General features: G+C 42.2%; 1 protein-coding gene across 2 annotated transcripts in view; it reads right to left on the bottom strand.

Moving 5' to 3' along the window:
- The window catches only part of PRKG2 (protein kinase cGMP-dependent 2), a 1,208,151-nt gene that overhangs the window by 14,115 nt on the left and 1,169,397 nt on the right, over positions 1 to 24,639 (bottom strand). For both annotated transcript variants that reach the window (XM_078677576.1, XM_078677575.1), the window contains exon 17: positions 7,324 to 7,386. In XM_078677576.1, coding sequence (XP_078533702.1) covers positions 7,324 to 7,386 — 63 coding nt within the window. The remainder of the gene's footprint in view (positions 1 to 7,323; positions 7,387 to 24,639) is intronic.

The following is a 24,639-nucleotide window of genomic DNA, read 5'->3' as shown; positions in this document are numbered from 1 at the left end:
CGTCCTAGAAAAAGCAACATTCTGAAAGGCACCTACTGTAGCAATTAAGCTTGATGCAGAAAAAGCTTTTGCAAAAGTTGAATTCGGTCATTTAGAAATTTACTCTGGGTGAATCCTGATCTTTTTATTGAATTCTGACATATGTGATGCATATTATGACCATACATAATATTTGCTGAACCAGAAAGCATTTACAGGAATCAAATTGTTCAAGGCATTATACCAAATTATAAACATGTGATGACTATTCTATCCAAATCTGTGCAATAAAATGAGTTATGTCTAATACAACAAGTAAATCACATCGATCGTGGTCTATTGCTATTACGATATGTAATCAATTTCCTCGGGTGTCTTTTTCACATACAAATTTGTTTCACATGTATATTTCTAATTACTCCTATCAGCTATACCACAGCATCTGGGTTGGTGATCAACTATATTATGTGTAATCATAAAACTTTTAACAACAAATCATGAGGAAAAGGAGGGGGGACAGGGTAGACTGAGATGGGGAGAGGCGATCTATGCCTTCTACAATGTTTCCATTTTCGCAGATTTAGATGTGTCAACTTTAATATCATACTAATGCATGTTGGGCCAGTGTACGTAATATATAGTGCTTGTTCAAGACCACCTTTTTGTCAGGGTACACAATGACCCATGAGCAGTCTACATTAATTAGTATTAGGAATGTCTGGGGGGGGTTCATCTGGGGTTATTGCTACCTGAAACACCATCAGGATTGTGTTCCAGGCTATCAAAATGGGATACCTGCGCAGTCCAAGTCTGTCCTCCCTTAGCAAAGAGACAGCTTCAGCCTTAGCCCAGTTCAGCATAGATTGTGTCCAGACTTTAAGGTGTGGCGTATCTTCGGCTTTCCATCGAAGCGTGACAAGTCTTTTGGCCACTTCTAAACCCAGGTCTATAAAACTAGAGGAGGCCCTGTGTTTCTTATTATAAAATATCCCTGCAATGCAAGCCTCCCACGTAGTCGGTAAAGCTCGGTCTGTGCTGGTGGTCAACAATTGTATCACTACCCGCCAGTATTCTTGCAACTTGGGGCTTGACCACAGAATATGTAGCAAATCAGCGTCTATCGCTTTGCAGGGTGGGCAACAAGCATCCACTCTATTAAAGTACCTGTTGATTTTATCTGGGGATAACTATGCTCTATGAACTATATATAATCGAATCAACCTGAATCATGCATTTCTAGGAATATTTCTGGGGCTCTCCAGCAATATGGCTCATTCTTTGGGTGTACAGGGTGGTGTCAAATATGTCTCCCATCTATGATGCAGAGGTGTTAAGTCAGTCATAGTGAGTTCGCAAATCGTTTCTGCTAACCATTTGATAAGGTGCCATCCCGTACCCATCACATGTATATACTGCATCAAGAGATGTGTCGGGAATTCTTGCGAAACATTGCCCCAGTGGCGTCCCATTGTGGCCATCCAAGAAGCATGATTTAGGAATTGTTCAGAATGAACACCCTCTTCGTCAGCCAAAGAGAGGAAGGGCCGCAATGCACCCCCGTATATAGGTCTCCCAGTTTGTGTATATCAGCGTCATGTAAGTCCGTGAGTTCTGCCGCTGTAACTCAGCCCCCCTCTTTCGACATTCCCAATATTGGGACTGTGGGTGCATATGGTGTGACTTGTCTAGTAAGATATAAAGCCCTAGGGAAGCATTTCTGGGCTATCTGCACCAGGGGAGGAACTGAAGTAAGTGACCTAGTGCAAGGATGAAAGATAAAAAAGAGCCTGTCCAACGTGTACAGGGGACCACTTTCTGCTGTATCACAAGCTGTAGCTCCGCCCCCCATTATATTTGGGATGCCAAGTAATAGTGTTCCATGTTGGGTAGAGCTAACCCACCCCATGCATGAGTTAAGTATAGTTTAGCTAACGCCACCCTACAGCGCGTGTTGCTCCATATAAGGTCTCTCTTTATCCCTTCCAGCAGCCCAAAAAATGACGCTGGTAAGTATATTGGAAGATTGGCGTAATAATATAATAATCAGGATAAAATCACCATTTTAATAAGGGCTACCTTACCTGCAACAGAGAGATTAAGCGTTTTCCAGAATTCTACTTGGGATCTTAAAGCTGTGATTGCTCTGGATAGATTACCATCCAGGAGGTCTCATCAGTGTGATAAATTCAGACTTCCAAGTACCGAAACACAATCGGTTTCCAGGCCACCAGTGCACCATCCACAACCAGGCGGGGGGCCTCTGTTTTAGGAGTAAAGGGAAATAAACATGATTTCCCCCAGTTCACACCCAATCTCGATAGCGTAGCAAAGAGTTTAAGTGTAGTGGGGATGATCGGGGTATCGCCTGCAGCTGGGTGATTCCTTGACACAAATGATTATGGCACTCTACCACAACCCAACCGCTAGAGTTAGAGCAGGGGGCACTATCTCTAACACATTCTCTTTGAAACAAGGAATTAGACAAGGCTGCCCCTCTTGCCTCCTCTCTTTCTCTTAGCATTAGAGCCCTTTCTACATCAACTGATGAAAAATGGGGGAATACCAGTGGTAACGTTCAGTGATTACACTATAAAAATAGCTGCATATGCAGATGATATCTTAATTTCCACTGAGGACGCCCTCAACTCTATTGCCGCCTTAATGACATCAATTCAAAAATGTGCAAATGTATCAGGCTATATAAGGACAAGTCTGAAGTTAAACTTGTCAATAATATTGGAGATAAAGATATTCTAGGTGATTCAGGCCTCTATTGGCCTTGACCTGAAGCCTACGATTAGACCCAAAGTCTATCTTTAGACCTGATGTCTAAGTTTAGACCTGAAGTCTAACTTTAGCCTGAAGTCTAAACCTAGACTTCAGGTTTAAACTTGAACGTCAGGACTAAAGTTAGACATCAGGTCTAAAATTAGACTTTAGTTCTAATCTTAGACCTCAGGTCTAAAGTTAGACATCCTGTCCAAAATTAGACTTAAGGTTGAAAGTTAGATTTTAGGTCTAAACTTAGACCTCAGGTCTAAAGTTAGGCTCCAGGTCTAAGTTTACCTTAGTGAATCGAGTCATCAATAGTAATGCATAGAACAACTTGCAAAATAATCCTGCACAGGCAACAACATAATATCAAGGCTTTGGAGTCAAATTGGATGACCATTACACAGTGATATCTGTTTTCAAAGTGATATTAAAGAGATGTGTTAACCACCTTCAAATGCTGTAAACAACATGCCCTCCTCTAATTTCAGTTTGTTGAAGGTCAGTAAGTTAGTTTAGCATATGGGGTGTAGCAGACGAGGTGGAAGGAGAAGTGGGAGAGCACTATGGTCGCCGGTTAAAGGATCTCTATTATTCTGGAGACCCTCTGGCTACAGGGGAGTGGCTCTGCGAGCTATGTGTAAGACCTGGATTAAACAAATCTCGAAGGCGAGCTAACATGATTAGGGGACCAGCCACAAAATAGCAGTCTAGTCAGATTGTCAGACTGACCAATGGAAATGTATTACATGCAGTTCGACTTGATGTATATTAATTGTGGGGTAGGGAAACGTTTCAGGCCTGAACTTTGGTAAATGATTCCCTGCAATCCAGCCTATTGCTTATTAAACCAGCAAGTCAGTACTCTGTTTTGCTGCAACACATGTTTTAGTGACACAAGTATTTATAGTTTGAAACAGACTGCAAATTGACTCCATTGATGAACCGCTCAACGCATCTACTTTTGTAAAACACACCACCTGAGTTACTTTTAAAGAGCTGCAATAAGCATTTTTAGGTCCTGATGTCCCACAGGAGAGCTGTTTAAAAAACAATAGATCTTATATAGAGTTTGGCGGAACACAATTTGTCAAAACCTGATAGATATCCTGTCCCAAGTATTACAAGTGCCATTGACTGTAATGGACTTATAAGAAGTGTCATGTATTTCCTATAAATCTATATAGGATATGTGCGTTTAGATTCCAGATACACCCACAGGATAGGTTAGTCTGTAGTCCTGCTAGCTCACAGTGCCCCTATGTAACCCTCTTATCATGGAGTGAATAGTATCTGGTAACTATCGAACATGACAACCCTGATTTCTCAGATTCGTGAAAACAGTACAGTACTTTTCGCTAAGTCACTCGTGCTCACTTTGTCTCAGAGGAATACACAGAACAAACGGTGGGGATGTTTTTCAATAAGCATTTATTTAATCAGCGTCATTCTAATGAAAAATAGGTGTGCTGAAACAACCATAAGACAGAAACAGATATAACTGATTGTAAGCACCAACAGAGTAAAAGGAATGTAGATTCCAACCATAGTGCTAAAACAATGAATACTGGCAGGTATAAAAATACATAACAATAAACTTCGTACTCATACGATGCAATCGTAACTAGATGTATCCCCGTGTACCTAGCATGTATGTAGGTGTAGAGCCAATCTCCTTACCTGAAGTGAGGGACTGTGGGATCCCATCTTGGTCTCAAGAGGTACACCCCGCGAAGGATGTCAGACCACTGTGAGCTGGAGTGTCTGCCTGCAGGAACCTCAGCGACTTGATTCAGTGTGTCAGCAGGGAAGTCCTTTTCCTCCTCTCTCTGCCTCATCAAAGATAAGGTGTTTATGTATCCAAACTGGTACCATCAGGGGGTCTACCTTGCTGTGTCATGTCAGAATAGGAATGACAGAAGGAGTGACCTTTGTACATAGTAACTAGGCAGGAGATGGTAGTCCTGCTGAGATTTCAAGCATCCTCATGCATAATGAATAAGGCTAGTTTTCAGAGAAAACCCCACATCATTTAAGCAGCACTGTTACTAGGTAAAAGTTCAGTACCAAGAACCTTTATGTAGTGTAATGGCAGGGGGAAATATAGATGAAAGGTTTAGTTACTACCTGAGCCTATATCGGGGTACCTGTATAAAAAATAACAGAAGAAAGAAGAAATATCCACCACTTTTGTGACGGAGTATGCCATTCTCCAAACTCTTACGCCCAAAATCAACATAGCATACATTATGCACTAAGAAAGGACTAGATATAGGAAAGAAAAGGGAGGGAAAAGACAATCCAGGCATATATCATTATTCAAATCAGACGTGTACAGCTTAAACAACAGTACAATGGTCCAAGCACACATACTTGTCACTGTTACAACTTATGTTTGCCCTTAAACTCTGATTAGATGGCCATCTCTCTAAGTTGAAGGACTACATTGACTGGTGACGATGATTAGTTCTTTAGGGGCACCCACAGTCATTATATTGCACCCTACTGTGACACAATCAAATGCTGATGGTACTTGAGAAGTCCACGAAAGCACAGAGCAAGGCTACTACACCGGGAATCATGGTCCTCCAAGCCTTCAGGATCGGACTACCATACAGGGCACTGTGCATTTTTCCGGTGTTTCGGCAGAGTTGGGGCTGGTTTTGTTGCTTCTTGTCTGCAACACTTGTGAACTACAAAAAATGTAGTAAAACCGGTCATCCCACGCCTGCTTCAAAACCATTTGTTTTTTAATTTGGTTGGTTCCTGTCTCAGGGGCGTAACACAAGCCTCTGAGGTGCAGGCAGGGGGGCATTCCTTCAGGAGCCCCCTAGACCATTCAATGGGCCCCCATTCAGGTCAAGGTCAATGAATATCTGTGAGCAATGGGAGACTCAGGGACCCCTCCTTACATTCTGAAGGAGACCCCCATTATTTCGCACTGTCCTGTCTCCTGCGGGTTCGCCACAAGCAGGAGGATGGGGAATGAGTGGGCTGATGTTGCTTGGCTCAAAGACTCTGTTACATGTATGACTCTTCAAAATTAAAAAAAACATGCATTTCTTTATTATGTGACTGCTGCAATGCATTTCAATGTATTATATTACATTATACCAATTCCTTGAGTGGTATATGTCAGAATTGCTTTGAATCAGAAACTTAGAAACATTCATGCCCCCATCACCACTGTCCTGATGACAAGGCTATTAGTGAACCAAAATTATAGTCAGTAGTCTATTGCCACCATAAGTGGCCTAGGGTGTTACTACAGATTGAGTAACATTATAGTATTGCTTTTCTGCAGCACACACTATGAACTGATGTAGTCCACAGTGCTCTCATGTGATGATGAAGGAAAAGGAGGCACTGTGAAAGTTGTAATTGACTAGGATTACACAACGTGGCCAAGTGGAAGTCAGGATTGATGCAAGCTTTCCAGGTTTCACACTGTGCAATTTGGCCACTATGTGGTTATCTCTTTTTTTCTCCCATTTTAGGCCACATTTCATGTTTTGTTTTTAAACCTTTGAGGCACTAAATTAGCGACTGGGTTTCATACATGCAGGCTATGCAAGTTTCACAAGGACTGGTGGCGGTAGTGTTTGGGATGGGTGATGGTTTAATGAAAATACTAAAATGAAAACCAGAGCACCCACCTTTGGTCAGTGCATTTAGACCACTTGCTCCACGTAACTAAACGTCTTTATTAATTGTCCTCCATTTTTTCCATAATTCATCCACACACTTAACACCATACAACTAAACTAATTATTCATTCATTCTTTGAGCCATGTCTCCAGTCTCCATCCATACGGCCATACATCCATCCATTCAATGATTTGACGCGATTCTATAGGGAAAAATGTGTTGTAAAACTTGCCATATTTTCAATTCTTTCCACTTTTTTGGGGGGAGACCCCCCCAATCCCCCACAAAGTCCTTTGCAGAGGTAAGGCTAGCTACGCCCTAGTGGAGGAGCCGCCGCTGGAAGTAAGTGAGGCCGGGTTACATGCCCTACATCCTGCAAAATTATTTTCTTTAATTCAGCAACTCACTTCGCACAACCAGGGGGTGCATCACAGACCCCCGCAGCCCCTGCGGTGCAGGGAGCTCCCAATTCTCCAGGGGACCTCCGACTATTCAAGGTACCTCATTCAGCCAGAGGCCAATGATTATCTGTGAGATATGAGGGACTCAGGGGGATATCTTCACATTCCGCAGGGGGATTCATCGTTTTGTGTCGCGCCACTGCCCTCAACTACTCGCCTAACCCACTTGTTTCATTTTTATCATTGTTTCTACCTCCACCTCTTGTACTGGCACTCCGTTATCTCCTGCGGTATTATCTCCCTATATCCATGTCTTAGTCGTTGGAGTTGATCTGTGCTGACCCCTCTACTAGCCCCTCATTGTCCCCTAAGACCTACCCAACCCTTTTGGTCCCTATTCCAACTACCTTGCTTCATGAAACATCTAGATGTTTTACAGCTTCATAATTAATAGTGAATATGTATTTAACTTAAAATACTCAAAGAAAAAACAAGAATACAAATTCCCCATTTTGTAACGTACCTGTGTCTCTTAATGTCAAATATTCCATTCTTCAGATTTCCCAGTCGCTCTCTGGGCTTCTGTCTAAAACACAAAAATAAGCACAGAAGGGTCAGCATCTGATTAGGCGGGGGGGTATCAGGTTTAGAACGACACATTTTAATTATTTTTCAGCTTCGGCTGGTTTCACGTGCGGAGATACCACTTCATGAGCCGCTGTTGGCAGTACAAACAGGACGGTGGCCTGCAGGGGACAACAGGGACCCGGGATTCCATGCTGCAAAGCAATACCACGCAGATGGTTCTCGAAGGGCTCACTTTACTAACACCTTTGCATCATGGAAACATGTCTTTTTACATAAAATATATTAAAGAAATGAAGTTGTGTAAATGCCCCGGTCTTGCACAGGGCAGGGGGACAAGATTTACCCCAAAGAGAGTCCAGTAAGTCCTGATAAGGAGAGCTGCCAGCTGAAACCGTACGTTTAAAGGTTCGTTGGGAAGTCTCAGATGTTGTTTTCCCCCAGACTTTTAACCTGCTAAATACAGCTGAAATACGGTAATGGGAAAATACATACACACATCGGTGCATGAGCATCGATTCCTTAAATTATTCTGCATTTATGACTGCAATAGTAATACTATCCTGTATGCTCACCTCCCAGAAGTATCAATACCTTCACTACAGTACTTCAGGGTGAGGAATACTGATGTGGGAGTTCTGCTACCCTCGGAAACTGGGACTGTGTTCTTCGCCGGGTGAGGATCATCAGCCACTTAATAGCCACCGATAGCAAACTCCAGTCAGGTTTTCGGTACAGTCAACAAACATGCAAATAATCTCTAATTAAATTATTTTTTTCCCCAATGCATATTTTATTAGACTTTCAGGTTCGGAAACATCTAAATATAGATCGCCGCATTCCTGTAGCTCGAAACTCTAGCTTACAGAAAAGGAAGCTCTTTAAACCCTCCCCTCACCCCCTTCTCCCCCCTCAAACCCCACTCCGAGCAGTTCATGAGTTAGATCAATCGTCCTTAAATACCGAACCTCGGTGTTACAGTGGCTCTTCATCTTAAGCTTTTTAACAGCAAACACAAAAAACACACAATTGTTTTCTCCCATTAGGTTGGTGAGCAGAGTGATTTCAAAGATCTAGGGTAGCCAGAGGTCAGTCCTAGGCCTGATTAGTAGCCGGCTAGGGCATGCCACTGGTTGTCAAACTTGTAATCCATATCGTTAATACCCCATTTCAACGACCCGATGTCGAGCACTGACCAGAGCTTCGCTGCCCATCCCTGCATCAATGGGATGACAGGAGGCTACCATCTCAGCCACAGACTTGCTTTGCAGCGAGGAGCGAGCATACTGGCAATCTGTCTCCAATCATCCTTTGACGTGTTGACCATTTCCACAGGTTTAAGGCCCTGAACATGGTAGGAGTTGGCTTTAGTTGGCTCCCTACTGCCCCTCTGATGTGGTGAGTATCTCATTACAACAATAGTCAGCTTGGGGCACAACCACCCTCTCCAACACAACCCATCAGCTGTCTAACAGGTGTGACATCCACATCATCACGAGCTGATTCATGGGTTCCCTGTTCTGCACACACTTACAGAGGGAAGACATATCAGACAGAGCTCTTGCCATTGTGTCCTGGAAATAGGGCTACCTAGAGTCTGATATATGCCCATTCCATGTCATGACCTATTACGGTTAGAATTGCATAAATATTAGAAATAAGGTATTTAGGGCTTGCATAGGTATATGAAATTCATTTTATGTAATTTTGTCTCAAGCATTTTTATTGCAGGTATCCACAACTCCTGATAGAAATTTAGGCCAATCAACAACTCACCGGACTAGCCCTTGGCGGATCTCAGATCATATTTATCTTTTAAGGAGGGACATAGATTACCTCATTGGAAAGGGAGTGCAAAGCTCAGCTCATCGGGACTCCTGTTCCAAGTACAGAAAACATCGGGGCTTATTTACAAGCCAATTATGCCGCCAGTGCGTCAAATTTATCGATGCACCAGCAGCGAAACGGTCTTCCCCATTTTTACAAGGCCATGTAAAGTCATCCTAGCTGACTTTTCAAGACCTTGTAAGTATGTTTCCCTTTCACTCATACCTCTGCGTGAAAAGGGTGTTGCTGTGGCTGTTCCCAACATGAAACTTAATGCATTTCCATATTTACAACATTTTGTAAACTTGGGAATGTACCAGAATCCTACGCCTCCCCAGGCTCAACAAGGAGAAATACTTTTATTTTCCACGTTTTATTCTCTTTCTATGCGTGCTGCATTCTGTAGCAAGTATAGAAAAAGGAAAAAGCCTTTAATGATTATTTTTGTGCAGTAAGGTGTCCCTTCCTGCACAAAAACAATTATCCCGTCAGCGCAGGCACCCTTGCAAAATGACGCAAGGTGTCTGTGCTGGTGCACAGATGCTGTTTGTTCGCCAGGGAGAAGGAAGCAATGCGACCCATATGGCGTATTCCTGCCTTTTTATTTTGACGCACGACAGTTCAGCAGGATGGCTTGCTGCGCTATTTTGCGTCAAAATATTGTAAATGAGGCACATCATCTATAAACCTGAGTTACACCCTCAGCCCCATCTGCTGGTCTTTGTTGGAGAGCATATCACCATGCTCACATTTACACATGAAGATATTGGCATAGAATGGAGCTGCTCCAAAGCCCATGGCTGTGCCTGTCATTTGTTGGTAGGATGTAGAAGTTGTTTCCTACCCTGAAGAAATTGTGGTGAAGCAAAAAAATTTAGTTATTTTGTTATGAAAGTTGGCCCTGCTACTTGCAGCGTTTGGCTTGGTATGGCCCAGCTGCCAGGCCTTCTGCGTGTGTAATAGAACTATAAAACGAAGTACATATCTTTTTATCAGAAAGTCATACAATTGAAGCTTCTGTATGTCTTTTTCCACACCTAGGACCTCACCTCACCTGGTCTCCTAAAGAGCATATAGCTCTAAATATATCAGGGCCTATTGAATTTAGTGATACTCGTTTTCAAAGAAATATTAAACGAGACACTAAAAAAGTAACAATCGCTCACTATGAATGATCTAATAAATGACTTATGATCAAAAGCGACCTGTTCAGCACGATTCTTACAAGAGAAATAAACTCTTTATCAAACTAAGTAACCCTCTTCTTCACAGCGCCCCGCTTTATAGTCCGTCACAAAATCCCATACTCTCTTTCTGCAGTCCGAACGCACTGTGACAAGTACTGTGGAGCAGGAGGAAGGCAACAACCTCGAAACACCACTTCAACATAAAAAATAGAACCTCACTGATCAAAGGGGTGTCCTCACAGGAGATGGGGTTGGTACTCTTTATAGTTTTGGCATACCAACAGTAGACCTTTCAGGTCCTGAGTGAGTTTGCATAGTTGAACTGCAGACCTTGCCTGTTCAGTTCACTCAGGATGCACTGGCATGACCTGCATCTTTCCACAAAACACTTTTAGAAGGCCTTTAAAAGATGTACCTAGTTCATTTGTTTCACTGACCATGTTTTATTTTGTGATAATTGTTTCTGCGGATGCCTTTGTATTTTGTCTTCACCTGTAAACCTGCCCATCTCTGTGCGTATCCATGTTCACACTTGCTACCCAGCCTGCATGTGCCTGCCCTTTAATGTCACTGTGTGTTATCTGCCCAACCAGTACTTCATTTGTAAAAAATAAATAAGTGTCAGGGCTCTTGTCAGGAAGTCATTGCAGCCTGTACCACCCATTACCCCCCACTAGCACTACCGATGACGGTACCATCACAATAAACCATCGCATACATACAAGCATGACAATTCAGACTTAAAGAATACATTAAAAATGTCAAATACATGCCGCCCCTAGCTATTCTTAAAGCTTTGAGTGGCAGGTTTTACTCATTGTATTGCATATTTAATTATTAAACAAAATCAAAGGTGGAATGGACACTTGTAACCGCGTTACCTTGGTTCCTTAAAAAACCCTCATGAACGCAGTGAAAGAGTCGTATAAAGCGGTGTATCTTTTTCTCCGCCCCACACTCGTGTTATTGCATAGTCATTGGGTTTCTTAAGTGTGCTGTATGCTTGCCTCAAGCCTGAGGCACCCTCTGGTCCAGCGCGGTAGTGTCCAGAGATAGTACTGTGCCCACAATGAAAAAAGGTAAAAAACAAGCTAGCATCGAGGTCAGGTTTTAATATAGGTGAGATGTCGCTTGTTATTAAAAATTGGTTGGGTATACCGATGGATCGTGTAACTAAATCCTATTATACCATTTAAGATCATCAGTCAACATGTTTCTGCCCCTCCTCGCCCAGCCGGGTCTGTGGAGCATTCGTCAGGACTTAAAATAAGGTTCTTACTTACACTATTTGTGTAGTGCTTACAGTGGTTATTATATCGCCACTTGGTTTCTGGCCGAGGTTTCTTTATACCTGTGATAAATAGAAACATACATTTGGGCAGTAGGTAGCATACATTTTAACATACTGTTTAGTATGTTAAGAATTACTCCAACCTGATTCTCGGTGAGCATTAATTAACAAAAAAGGGAGCGTGAGTGCGCTCGTACTAACTAGAGGAGCTTTCTATATGGTGACCATTCGGTCTCAGCTACAATGGAGATAGGATTACAAATGAGAAATCTAGTGAAGAGTACTTCTAAGGTTTTAGTGTACATGATGTTTCTGTATGTCGTTAATCTTTTCTATATATGCAAGAAAATATCACCCTCTCACATTCATAGTTCCTTAACGTGCTATGTTTTACTGTTATTACATTACTGAATCCCTCGTTTGGTGGCTGTGCTTTCAAATGTTTATGCTACTCGCTAACAAAGAAGAAAATCCGGGGTTGTGTTTAAAGCTACTTGTGAGTCAGTGTGCGCTTAGTGTTACGGCGCACCACCCCTTCTGCAAATGGTAAAGCGTTACCTCTTAGTTCGTGTGGACGGGCGTCCTCGGGGTGTCGATAATTTATCACAGACTAAGGAGAAAGTAACCAGACAAATGTATAAATAAATGGCTGCGAAGGTCAGGGGGTGCTTGGAGCAAAGACTCCTGTCCCTCACTTACCCGCGTTTGGGAAAATTTCCGCTGCTAGTGCTGGCTCTGCCCCCGGACACGGAAGCTCCGTCCCGGGCGTCTTTTAGACTCGTTACGCTCATGTAGATAGAAATGGGAATCTTTTTGTCTCCGTGTGAGATATAAATAAATATGTTATTTCTAAAACAGTGTTTGCACACTATGTATTTATACACGTGTAAAATTCGGATGTATGACATTACAACGCATGCTTTTACATCGCATGCCTTTACAACGCTGTTTTTACAACGCATGCCTTTACAACGCATAGTGCTTTGGGGCGCTGGATAGTGAATTGTTTAATTTACTATTCCAACTCCAGTCCTCGTGGATAGTAGGGAAGGTGTTGGATAGTACATTAAACCTATTCCCTATCCTAGAGCTCCCCCAGCGCAATGCGTTGTAATGGTTTGCGTTGTAAAAGTTTCGTCGTAAAGGCACTGCGTGGTAAAAGTTGCGTTGTAAAGGTTGTTCACCGTAAAATTCCTTCAGTAACTGTGAATCCCTGTTGTTGCTGCAGAATTAAGGTAAAGAGAGGTTTAAGTTACTCTAGTGAGTTGTGACCTCTGTGTGTTTTTCGGTATGTGAGTCAATAAAGTTTCTGTGTGGGTGAGAGATGCTTCAAATTTATGTGACCATTTTGTGATGGAATGACATGATTCTAAGTTAGCACGGAAAATCATCTTTCTCCGAAGAATCTGTTTAAGGTCTGGTTATATGCGCATCAGTCGTTTCCGGCCTACTGGGCAGCATTGTGTAGCGACAGTTGCCGGGATGCATCAAGAACTTTATTGTTTTTGCGATTCGTTCCCTAAGAAAGCAAGATATTGTGATTGTCTCATTGTTCTTCGAGACTAATCATAGCAGTAGTGCATGCTTGTATTCACAGTGAAACGAGCAGGGTTTTAATTTAGGGAACTGATGTCTGGAGGTTATAGTTTTCTCTTGATTCATAGTGGACAGGGTTCATAGTTGTACTAGCAACAAAGTCTCGAGACATTTATTTGGAGAACTGGTGCCAGGGTATGTTATCATTTAACCCGTTGATGTTTGTAGTGAGGCGATCCACCCACCTTTGTTCCTTTTCGAACAAAATCTTTTCTGTTTTGTGGTTTTTATTGTGCAGCATTTCAATGACAGTCCATCTCAAATCTTCTGGTTTGTGATTCTGTTCAGTGAAGTATGAGCATAGTTTAGTTGTGTTCTTCTTATTTTTAATATTGCTTTTATGCGCTCCAATCCGTAATTTTACTTTTCTGGTCGTCAGTCCGATGTACTTCTTCTTATAGTGACATGTCACCATATATATGACATGTGTTGAGTTGCAATTGTACTTCACTTCACTGAACAGAATCACAAACCAAAAGATTTGAGATGGACTGTCATTGAAATGCTGCACAATAAAAACCACAAAACAGAAAAGATTTTGTTCGAAAAGGAACAAAGGTGGGTGGATTGCCTCACTACAAACATCAACGGGTTAAATGCTAACGTACCCTGGCACCAGTTCTCCAAATAAATGTCTCGAGACTTTGTTGTTAGTACAACTATGCACCCTGTCCACTATGAATCAAGAGAAAACTATAACCTCCAGACATCAGTTCCCTAAATTAAAACCCTGCTTGTTTCACTGTGAATACAAGCATGCACTACTACTATGATTAGTCTCGAAGAACAATGAGACAATCACAATATCTTGCTTTCTTAGGGAACGAATCGCAAAAACAATAAAGTTCTTGATGCATCCCGGCAACTGTCGCTACACAATGCTGCCCAGTAGGCGGGAAACGACTGATGCGCATATAACCAGACCTTAAACAGATTCTTCGGAGAAAGATGATTTTCCGTGCTTACTTAGAATCACATCATTCCATCACAAAATGGTCACATAAATTTGACGCACCTCTCACCCACACAGAAACTTTATTGACTCACATACCGAAAAACACACATAGGTCACAACTCACTAGAGTAACTTAAACCTCTCTTTACCTTAATTCTGCAGCAACAACAGGGATTCACAGTTACCTCAGGAATTTTACACGTGTATAAATACATAGTGTTCAAACACTGTTTTAGAAATAACATATTTATTTATATCTCACACGGAGACAAAAAGATTCCCATTTCTATCTCCATGAGCGTAACGAGTCTAAAAGACGCCCGGGACGGAGCTTCGGTGTCCGGGGGCAGAGCCAGCACTAGCAGCGGAAATTTTCCCAAACGCGGGTAAGTGAGGGACAGGAGTCTTTGCTCCAAGCACCCCCTGACCTTCGCAGCCATTTATTTATACATTTGCCTGGTTACTTTCTCCTTAGTCTGTGATAAATTATCGACACCCCGAGGACGCCTGTCCACACGAACTAAGAGGTAATACTTTACCATTTGCAGAAGGGGTGGTGCGCTGTAACACTTAGCGCACACTGACTCACAAGTAGCTTTAAACACAACCCCGGATTTTCGTCTTTGTTAGCAAGTAGCATAAACATTTGAAAAGCACAGCCACCAAATGAGGGATTCAGTAATGTAATAACAGTAAAACATAGCATGTTAAGGAACTATGAATGTGAGAGGGTGATATTTCCTTGCATATATAGAAAAGATTAACGACATACAGAAACATCATGTACACTAAACCCTTAGAAGTACTCTTCACTAGATTTCTCATTTTTAATCCTATCTCCATTGTAGCTGAGACCGAATGGTCACCATATAGAAAGCTCCTCTAGTTAGTACGAGCGCACTGACGCTCCCTTTTTTTGTTAATTAATGCTCACCAAGAATCAGGTTGGAGTAGTTCTTAACATACTAAACAGTATGTTAAAATGTATGCTACCTACTGCCCAAATTTATGTTTCTATTTATCACAGGTATAAAGAAACCTCGGCCAGAAACCAAGTGGCGATATAATAACCACTGTAAGCACTGCACAAATGGTGTAAGTAAGAACCTTATTTTAAGTCCTGACGAATGCTCCACAGACCCGGCTGGGCGAGGAGGGGCAGAAACATGTTGACTGATGATCTTAAGTGGTATAATAGGATTTAGTTACATGATCCATAGGTATACCCAACCAATTTTTAATAACAAGCGACATCTCACCTATATTAAAACCTGACCTCGATGCTAGCTCGTTTTTTACCTTTTTTCATTGTGGGCACAGTACTATCTCTGGACACTACCACGCTGGACCAGAGGGTGCCTCAGGCTTGAGGCAGGCATACAGCACACTTAAGAAACCCAATGACTATGCCATAACGCGAGTGTGGGGCGGAGAAAAAGATACACCGCTTTATACGACTCTTTCACCGCGTTCATGAGGGTTTTTTAAGGAACCAAGGTAATGCGGTTACAAGTGTCCATTCCACCTTTGATTTTGTTTAATTAACCAGGGGAACTGAATGGGCAGTTATTCCTCCTCCCTACCTTCTGATTAGCCTATTTAATTATTAAACAACTGTTGTTGTGCTTCTCACAAAATCGGGCAAACAGTGCCACCTTGTGGTAGCTGGTATAAGAGCCGGTGTTGACAATAAAGTGCAGGTGCTTAACATCGGAAACCACAGGCCAAATTAAGTACTGTGCCCACCCCTGAATCTGATGTATTATAGCTTCCCAAACTCTAAGAACCCTATACCATTACAAATATTAAACTGTGGGAAAAATTCACACATGTAAGAAAATGGGTTATTAGGTGAGGTGATGCCCCACCGAAATAATAAGCACAGTCCTTGTCAGGGAGAACCCCAAAAAGTCACTGAATTAACCTGTTATAAACTCTTCTAAACAAGTAAATACCACTGCTGGCTTTCTTGTTCGAAGTGGAATCAAATTGAGGATCTGATCTCAATACAAAGTTTACAGACTTCCCGACCAACTTTAATAGGTGACATGGAAGTTGATTTGAAAAGTGTTTATCAATGACTGGACAAAACTATGATTAAGTATGCCCCCTCCCCCTTCGGATCTCTCATAAACAAAAAAAGACAGCACCATGGAAATATTTGGATCAAAAATGAGAAGGAATTAGAGAGCAGAAGAAAAAATTAAATAAAAACCTTTGCGTTTTAATCTTTCAGGAAAGCTATTAAAATTGCCCAATCTAATTTTTTTACTTTGGAAATCAATAACCTGATAAATGAGCTTTGTGAGATTTTTCGAATTGTCAATATCTTTTTACAGCCAAAAGCCTATAATATTGAGGGCAAACCCTCATTAAAACCCTGTAAATATTTATAAGAATTCTTTGAAAATAAAATAGGAAATCTGTAGGCTGGTTTTGATATGGGTAATCAAAAAAATTATGAGTGGACCTTTCCGCCTAATGCGGTTTCTAAAAATAATACTGCTGCAACAAGTTTTAAGGAACTCCGCAAGCATGATAAAAAAAAGTGATCAGATTGCAAAGCAGGATCTCCTGTGGGCCTGTGTCTTTCTAGGGTGTTGCCCAGGGCTATTGAAGAGCCAAATCTTTTGGTAAATGTTTTGTTTGACAACTCCTTGGCCTCAGCGTTGGTGCCATCTCTCTGGAAAAAGGCAAAGATTAAGCCTTTACTGCAAATGCATCTGCCAATCCCGATATATTAACAATTTCCGTCCCACTTCCTTATAGCCGGGATAGGCTAAGATGTTGGAACAGGTGGTGAATGAAGAGCTGTATTTCTTTCTTTATCTTTATCTTTATTCGATCCAAATATATTAGACCATAAAAGCACATTAGACATAAACATACATATATAATACATAATATAAAACATTATCAATCTTATTTCAAATCACATCAACTTATACATGTAACACAGAGTACCAAATGCTAATAAATCATATTGCAATCTTAAAAACAAGACATTCCGTACCAGCCTAAAAATCATCAGTCAATTATATTGCCTTATGACCATTAAAAAGTACTAAGTATAAGATCGTGGAAGTACAGGAGAGTAAGAACCTCAGATCACAGATCTGGGTCTGCCATACAATCCTGTTCCACTTGCCCAATCTAATACCTAATTGTTAAAATTACATATGTAACATCAATAGCTAGTATTTTCTTTAAGTGGATGGACCATTCTTCCTGGTATAAAAAACACTCCATAAAAAAGGATGACATTCTTACACAGATGTCGATTGTAGGTAAGGACTGTAGGAATAGATAGGCTGGACAGCATTGATTGAAGTCTAAGTGCTTTAAGTAACTTAGTATATAAAGTTTCCTCCACTTCTTATAGAATTTGCAAAAAAAGTACGCCATGAATTGTTGTCTGTGTTGAAACATTATCACAAGGGCAGTTTGATAAATTAGGGGACAAGCCATTTGGTTCAGGAAAGGTAACCATAAGATGGAGAGTGTCCATTCTACAACGAGTAAAAACATATCTGTCCTTTTGATGTGGGACACGTCTAAGATATATTTGCATGTCATAACTATCTAAAACAAGCTGTTTTCTTAGGACAGGGTCTTCACAATTCAGCATACATCCTAATGTTCTCGAGATGAGCCAAACAGTTGGCCGTTTGGTCTTTTCTGTTTAATTTGACTAAACATTCAGGGTTAGTAAAATATTAGGGGTTCCCTAGGTCCTGACAGAAGCACTCTACGTATTTTAACCAGGGAATTCGTGCCTATTGGGTTGAATTTAAACGTCCCTGATGACAAGCCGAATAGAGCAGCATACTTTGATGACCATAGCTCTGCATGCCAGACAAAAGTTGGGGCGTACTGGGGACTGGCAAGTAGATATCTTAAGAATTAATTCTCCACTAGTTGTATTGTCATACAATTTACATGACCCCGTATGCCCGCCCCATATGCTGCCTTGCTGACACACTTTTGCCTTGTAAATGGTGAGCAATTCCTGTGGTGGATGAGTGCCCAGTCTTATTACAAATTTAAGTAGGGCCATGCAGGTGCTTCTAAAGAGTAGCAACCTCTGTTTAATGGCCCGGTTTCATGTACCATCTTAGTCAAATAATACACCAAGGTATGAAAAAGTGTTGGTGTATATTTAATGGCAGAATCCTGGATTCTTATTGCACGACAAAAACCTGTTTTACTCCCGCACTTCATTATAAATGTCTTAGCCTGATTCACATGTACATCAAGATCCTGCATATAATTAACAAAGTCGTTAAGTACCAGCTGCATGGAGATTGGGGTACGTGCCAACAAAACAGAATAGTCAGCATAGAGAATGGCGGGTGCAGGGCGATGTCCCACCTGAGCCAGATCGTTCGGCTGCAATGTCAAGGCAGTGCCTACATTATTGATATAGAGTGAAAATACAAAAGGTGCAAGGGCATAGCCCTGCCTCACCCCTCCTCTCTATGCTTAACGGTTGGGTACATTCGCCGTTAATTTCATATCTAATCCTAGCCTTGGCTCCTAAATATAAGTCCCTCAAAAAGGAGATTATCGAGGAGTCCACACCCATCTCACTCATGATTGCCCATAGCTTTGAGTGGTTAACACAATGAAAGGCGGAAGAAAGATCTACAAAAGCCGGATACAGGTTACCGCCTTTAAACTTTATGTATTCCCCTACTAGGATGCTCAAATTCAGACTCTGTTCGATAGTCCCCAACCCGGTAAGAAACCCATATTGTAAATCAGTCAACACGCCCTTGGATTCGTCCCACTCTTGCAGTCTTTTTAAACGACTGGACCAAACTATTATTAAGGATGCCCCCTCCCCCTTCGGACCTCTCATGAACAAAAAAAGACAGCTCCATGTTTCTCTACAAAGCTAGCGTTAGAAAAGAAAATATGTAAATATTTCGAACAGAAATGGAGAAGGGATTAGAGAGCAGAAAAAAAAAATTCAATAAAAATGTATGCGTTTTAATCTTACAGGAAAGCTATTAAAATTGCCCAATCTCATTTCTTTACTTTGGAAATCAATAACCTGAAAAATGAGCCTTGTGAGATTATTTGAATTGTCAATATCTTTTTACAGCCAAAAGCCTATAATATTGAGGTCAAACCCTCATTAAAACTCTGTAAATATTTATCAGAATTCTTTGAAAATAAAATAAGAAATCTGCAGCCTGGTTTTGATATGGGTAATCAAGAAAATTGGGAGTGGACCTTTCCGCTTAATGCGATTTCTAAAAATAACACTGCTGCGACAAGTTTTAAGGAAATCCGCTAGCACAATCTAAAAAAGTGAACAGATTGCAAAGCAGGGTCTCCTGTGGGCCCATGTCCTTCTAGGGTGTTGGCCAGTGCTATTGAAAAAACAAATCTTTTGGTCAATGTTTTGTTTGACAATTCCTTGGCCTCAGCGATTGTGCCATCTCTCCAGAAACAGGCAAACATTAAGCCTTTACTAAAAAAGCATCTGCCAATCCGGATATATTAACAATTTCCATCCCATTTCCTTATATCCGGGATTGTCCAGGATTTTGGAACAGGTGGTTTAATGAACAGCTGTCTAAATACCTTGAAAACTCACTCTTTCACTCCACTTGTACCCAGGGTTAAGGCCAGAATTTCAGTACAGAATCACCTCTGCTGTAAGTTACGTAGCATTTAAAGATGACATTAGACAGATGGACAAATGCTCCCTCATTCTTGTAGAATTATTGGCAGTGTTCGAAGCAGTCTCCCATCCCCTTCTGCTACAGAGACTGGCAGAGATGTGCATTTGAGGTCAAGCACCAAAACAACTTCATCCCTTCCTCAGTGACCAATATCAATCTGTGGCAATGTCACATTTTTCATCAGAAAATAAAAAGCTTTAATATGGTGTTCCCCAAGGCTCATCATATAACCCTACGCTTTTTAACATTTTTATGGCAAATTTAGCCACCTTGATTGTAGCTTTTGGAATAAAAGTAGTGTCTTGCGTCGTTGATGATACACAGTTGATGATGAGAGAGCTTCGGACGTTTCAGAAGCAACCTTTAAAAACTGTCTTTTTCAGATTATTAGATTGATGTAACATAGATATCTGAAATATAATTCATACAAAGCAGAGATTCTTGTCTTTGACAAGTTAAACAATGTCAATATTGAATATTTATGGGCAGAAGGTCTGCCTATAGCCCTTTCCCTGTACCAGTAGTTAAAAATCTGGGAGTGTCAGCAAATTTTCAGAATGACAGAAACATGTTTCTCGGCATTGCGTACTTTGAAGACATGTTTAGATCTTCTGTCTCTGGAAGCCTGGGGAAAAAAAATACATGCCCTGGTCACCTCACAAATTGACTATGCGAATAGCCTTTATCTCGTCTATGTAGGACCTTGATTAATAAGATACAAATGGTACAGAACGCTGCTGCTCGACTTGTTCTGAACCTTCCAAGGAGATCGTTGATATTGGGTCATCCCTGACATCTGCGCTTGCTTCCCTTGCACAAGCCCATTCAGTTTAAAGCCTTGATTTTAGCTCATTGAATATATTATGAAGTTGGCCAAATATATCTAAGAGATATATTTATGCACTATAATCCAGCCAGGGATCTTAGATCCAGCAAAGCTATGCTTTTTATGCTCCTGACTTTTACATTAAAGAGAATGGGAGGTAAATCTTTCTTTTATTAGCAGCTAAAACTTGGAATGGCCTCCACTTTTGTTATGAAAGAAGGAGGAAAACAAATTCAAGAAATTGTTGAAAATATGTTCTTTTCCTCTCTGTAGTGGATATACGATGAACAAATTTTGCCTTGCTTATGTGTACTTAGCGCCAGGATGCCTTTTTGGAAGCTATTTTCACCTTGAAAAGCATTTTCATTCATTCATTCGTCTGGTAGAATGGCACAAAGCAGTCAGGCTTAACCTAAAGGCAGTGTGTGCAGTATTTGTGCAGCACGCATACAGCAATAAAGTTAAAAAAAAAAGAATGCAATAAAAGTCCCAAAAGCCAATTTAGAATAATGGATTATATTTTACGGAATGACACCAAAACAACAGAATATAATCAGTAGAGACCACAGATATGAGTTTTCTAAAATTTTAGGTGAAAATAGCACCAAAAAGCACAAAGAGAAACTTGTGATTATCCGGTCGAGCTGGACCAGGGGAAAGTCGGAAATGCAGGCTGAAAGTTATGGAGTGGGGGTTAGATACAGGAAACAGGTTAGTCATGCTGAAGAGTTACCTCCTGAAGTCCAGTGAGAAGAATGCGGTTTGCATGGACAGAAGCGGCACGGGCGAGTGTGTAGGCATGAGGAGTATGTCAAACATTGTAGAAGGTTGTTGCTTTATAGCATTAAAGAGCCTATCATCGCTGGAGCTTCACGTTGCAATCATCATGGGGTGTCACAGTTGACGCGAATTGCAGGTCTTCTGTTGCAGGGTGTCACAGACGATCACTGTCGGTATGAAGAGTAGGTCCAGCTGGAGCTTCGTGTTGGCGGTAGCTGCAGGCCATAAATTCTCTGCATTAAGAGTTTACTTTGTGGTTGTGTGGAACCCAAAACATCTGTATCTTCACCCTTTCTTCAGGAGGAGTTCACTTTAATACCAGTCAAGGGTCCAGGACCAGGGAATTGCCACAGTGGGGATCAGGATTTACTCCAGCAGAAGTGAGCTGCAGGGCTCTCGCATCTACAAGCACGTCCAGTTGATGCTAGTCAGCTGGGCAGTTGAAAGATGGTTTTTGGTCAGCAGGGCAGTCCTTCTGATTCTTGTGCTACCTTTTGTGTGAGGAACTACCTGCCCATCCTCCAAAACTGTTTCTAGTCGGTTCTTTCCCTTCCCTTCGTTTGATTCTAAACTGTCAAGGGTGACAAAGGCAAGGGAAGGGCTGGTGTCAGGTTCCTTTGCTTGTGCTGCAGGCAGGGCACTTGGAAGTGCAATCAGGGCAAGGTACAACTCCTGCCCAGCTATCCTGTCAGGAAAACACCTTAAATCAATCAATCAATCAATCAGAGTTTTGTAAAGCGCACTACTCACCTATGAGGGTCTCAAGGCGCTGATGGTGGGTGTGAGCAGCTCCATTGGGGTAATTTGAAGAGCCAGGTCTTGAGGTCCTTCCTGAATTGGTGCAGTGTCGGGCTCCATCGGAGGTGGAGGGGAAGTTTGATCCAGGTCATGGCCATGAGGTAGAAGGATCTTCCCCCCTGCTCTGGTCCTATAGAAGCGTGGGATGGTGGCTAGGAAGAGGTTGGCTGAGTGCTGGTTTCTCTTGAAAGCATGGAAGAAGGTTTGGTTGTTGAGGTATTGGGGTCAGTGTTGTGGAGGACCTTGTAGGCATGTGTGAGTAGCTCGAAAGTTATTCTTCTTTCGACGGGGAGCCAGTGGAGGTCACAGAGGTGTTGGGTGATGTGGTTGTGCAATGGGATATCGAGAATTAGTCTAGCGGCGGCGTTCTGGATGGTCTGGAGTTTGCGGAGGAGTTTTTTGTTGATTCCGGCGTAAAGACCGTAAAGGGCATTGCCGTAGTCCAGTCTGCTGGTGATCGAGTGCATGAGTGCCGGTTTTCCTGGAGTCGGGGGAATACATTTGAACGTCTTGCATAGTATGCAGAGGGTGTTGAAGCATGCAGAGGAGACAGCGTTCATCTGGCAATTCATGCTGAGTGATGAGTCCAGTATGATGCTGAGGTTGCATGCATGGTCCGTTGGGGTGGGTGGGTTTCCAAGGGCGGGGGACACCAGGTGTCGTCCCATGCAGAGGGGGTGTAGCAGAGGATGAGGACTTCTGTTTTCTCTGAGTTGAGTTTCAGGCAGCTGTTCTTCATCCAGGTCGCGACAGCTTTCATCCCTTCTTGGAAATTGTGCCTGGTGTTGTCAGGTTTCTTGGAAAGGGAGAGGATGAGCTGGGTGTCATCGACGTAGGAGACGATGTTGAGCCTGTAGTTTCTGACAAAGGTTGCTAGGGGGGCCATGTAGACGTTGAAGAGCGTGGGGCTGAGGGAGGATCCATGGGGTACTCCGCATTTGATCTCTGTTGGTTCTGACCGGAAGGCTGGGAGTCTTATGTATTCTGCCTGAGAAGAATGATCGTAGCCAGTCTAAGGCCTTTCCTTGGATGCCGGCGTCGTGAAGTCTGGTGGCTAGTGTGCAGTGGGAGACGGTGTTGAAGGCTGCTGATAGGTCCAGGAGGATGAGGGCTGCCGTATGGCCTTGGTCGAGGCCTTAGGCTTCCTTTCCCACATGTTTGTAAGGAAGATACAAAACACCACAAGAGAGCTATTCACTATCATATATCTCTGGACATAGGCAAAAGGGCATATTTTGCTTAGATCAGAAAATGGCATCTTTCTAAAAGTGCAAAAGAACAATTGATGGACAGGATGCAGAACAATGTCATACATTCACCCCAGTACAGAGATCTGGGCCTAAATCCATTGTTCTTTTTGCTCCCCACGCCATTCCAGTTTGAACCCAGCCATATGCAAATCAGTCTGCATTCCGTCCATCATCAGTGTGTCTTTTGTTTTCTTGCCCTAAGTGCGCCGGGAATGCCCAGATGTGGGTCCCAGGCTCACTGTGCCACTAGATTCAAGCTAGCCTGGATGATATGGGGTGATGGCCCAAAACCGGTCCCAGGATTCTTGTTTCCGGTCCAGGGAGGACCTGGCTTGGCAGTTCGGTCAGGACTGTTCCCATGAGGCAGAGGGTCAAGACTGATTTGCATTTGGCTGTGTCTAAACTGGGGTGGCATGGGGAGCAAAAGAACGATGGATTTAACCCAGATCTATTGACCGGGGGTGAATGTTTGATTTGCTCTGCATTCCGTCCATCATCAGTGTGTCTTTTATTTTTCTAAAAGTGGCATTTTCTTAATTGTAACTTAAATCTGACATCACCATTAAAAAGGATTTAAAATTACAATTAATTTGAGGGTGAACAGCATAACTCCTTCTGCTCCTAATCTGAATTTAAGTGTGAAAAGGTTATCAGTGTTAGCCTACGGGACAGATAGCCGTACAGCAGTGAAAATTACTTTAGGAGTTTTTCAGGACCAGGTCATTTAAAAACTGAAACCCTCATGTCCTACTTTTTAAATGCACCCTGCCGTGTGAGCTTTTAGGACCACCTTTGGGGTGACTTAGAAGTACCAAAAAGTACGGTTTAGGCCTGAGAAATTGTTGTCAGAGCCTAATGGCTGTTTAAAACTGCACTACAGGGTGTAGTGGCAAGCCTGGGACGCTTTACAAAGGCTACTACAAAGGGTGGTATAAAGAGGGGAACAGTCGCAACACCACAGTCTAAACCACATGTGTTCTGACTCCACAAGTCCTACCACGCATGCCTTAACCACGCATATCCCTTGACCAAGCCTGTGTGTGGTTAAGGC

Source organism: Lissotriton helveticus, chromosome 2_1 (genome assembly GCF_964261635.1).
Source record: "Lissotriton helveticus chromosome 2_1, aLisHel1.1, whole genome shotgun sequence".
In the NCBI taxonomy this organism is placed as follows: Eukaryota; Metazoa; Chordata; class Amphibia; order Caudata; family Salamandridae; genus Lissotriton; species Lissotriton helveticus.
This window is presented reverse-complemented; position numbering and strand designations above follow the sequence as displayed.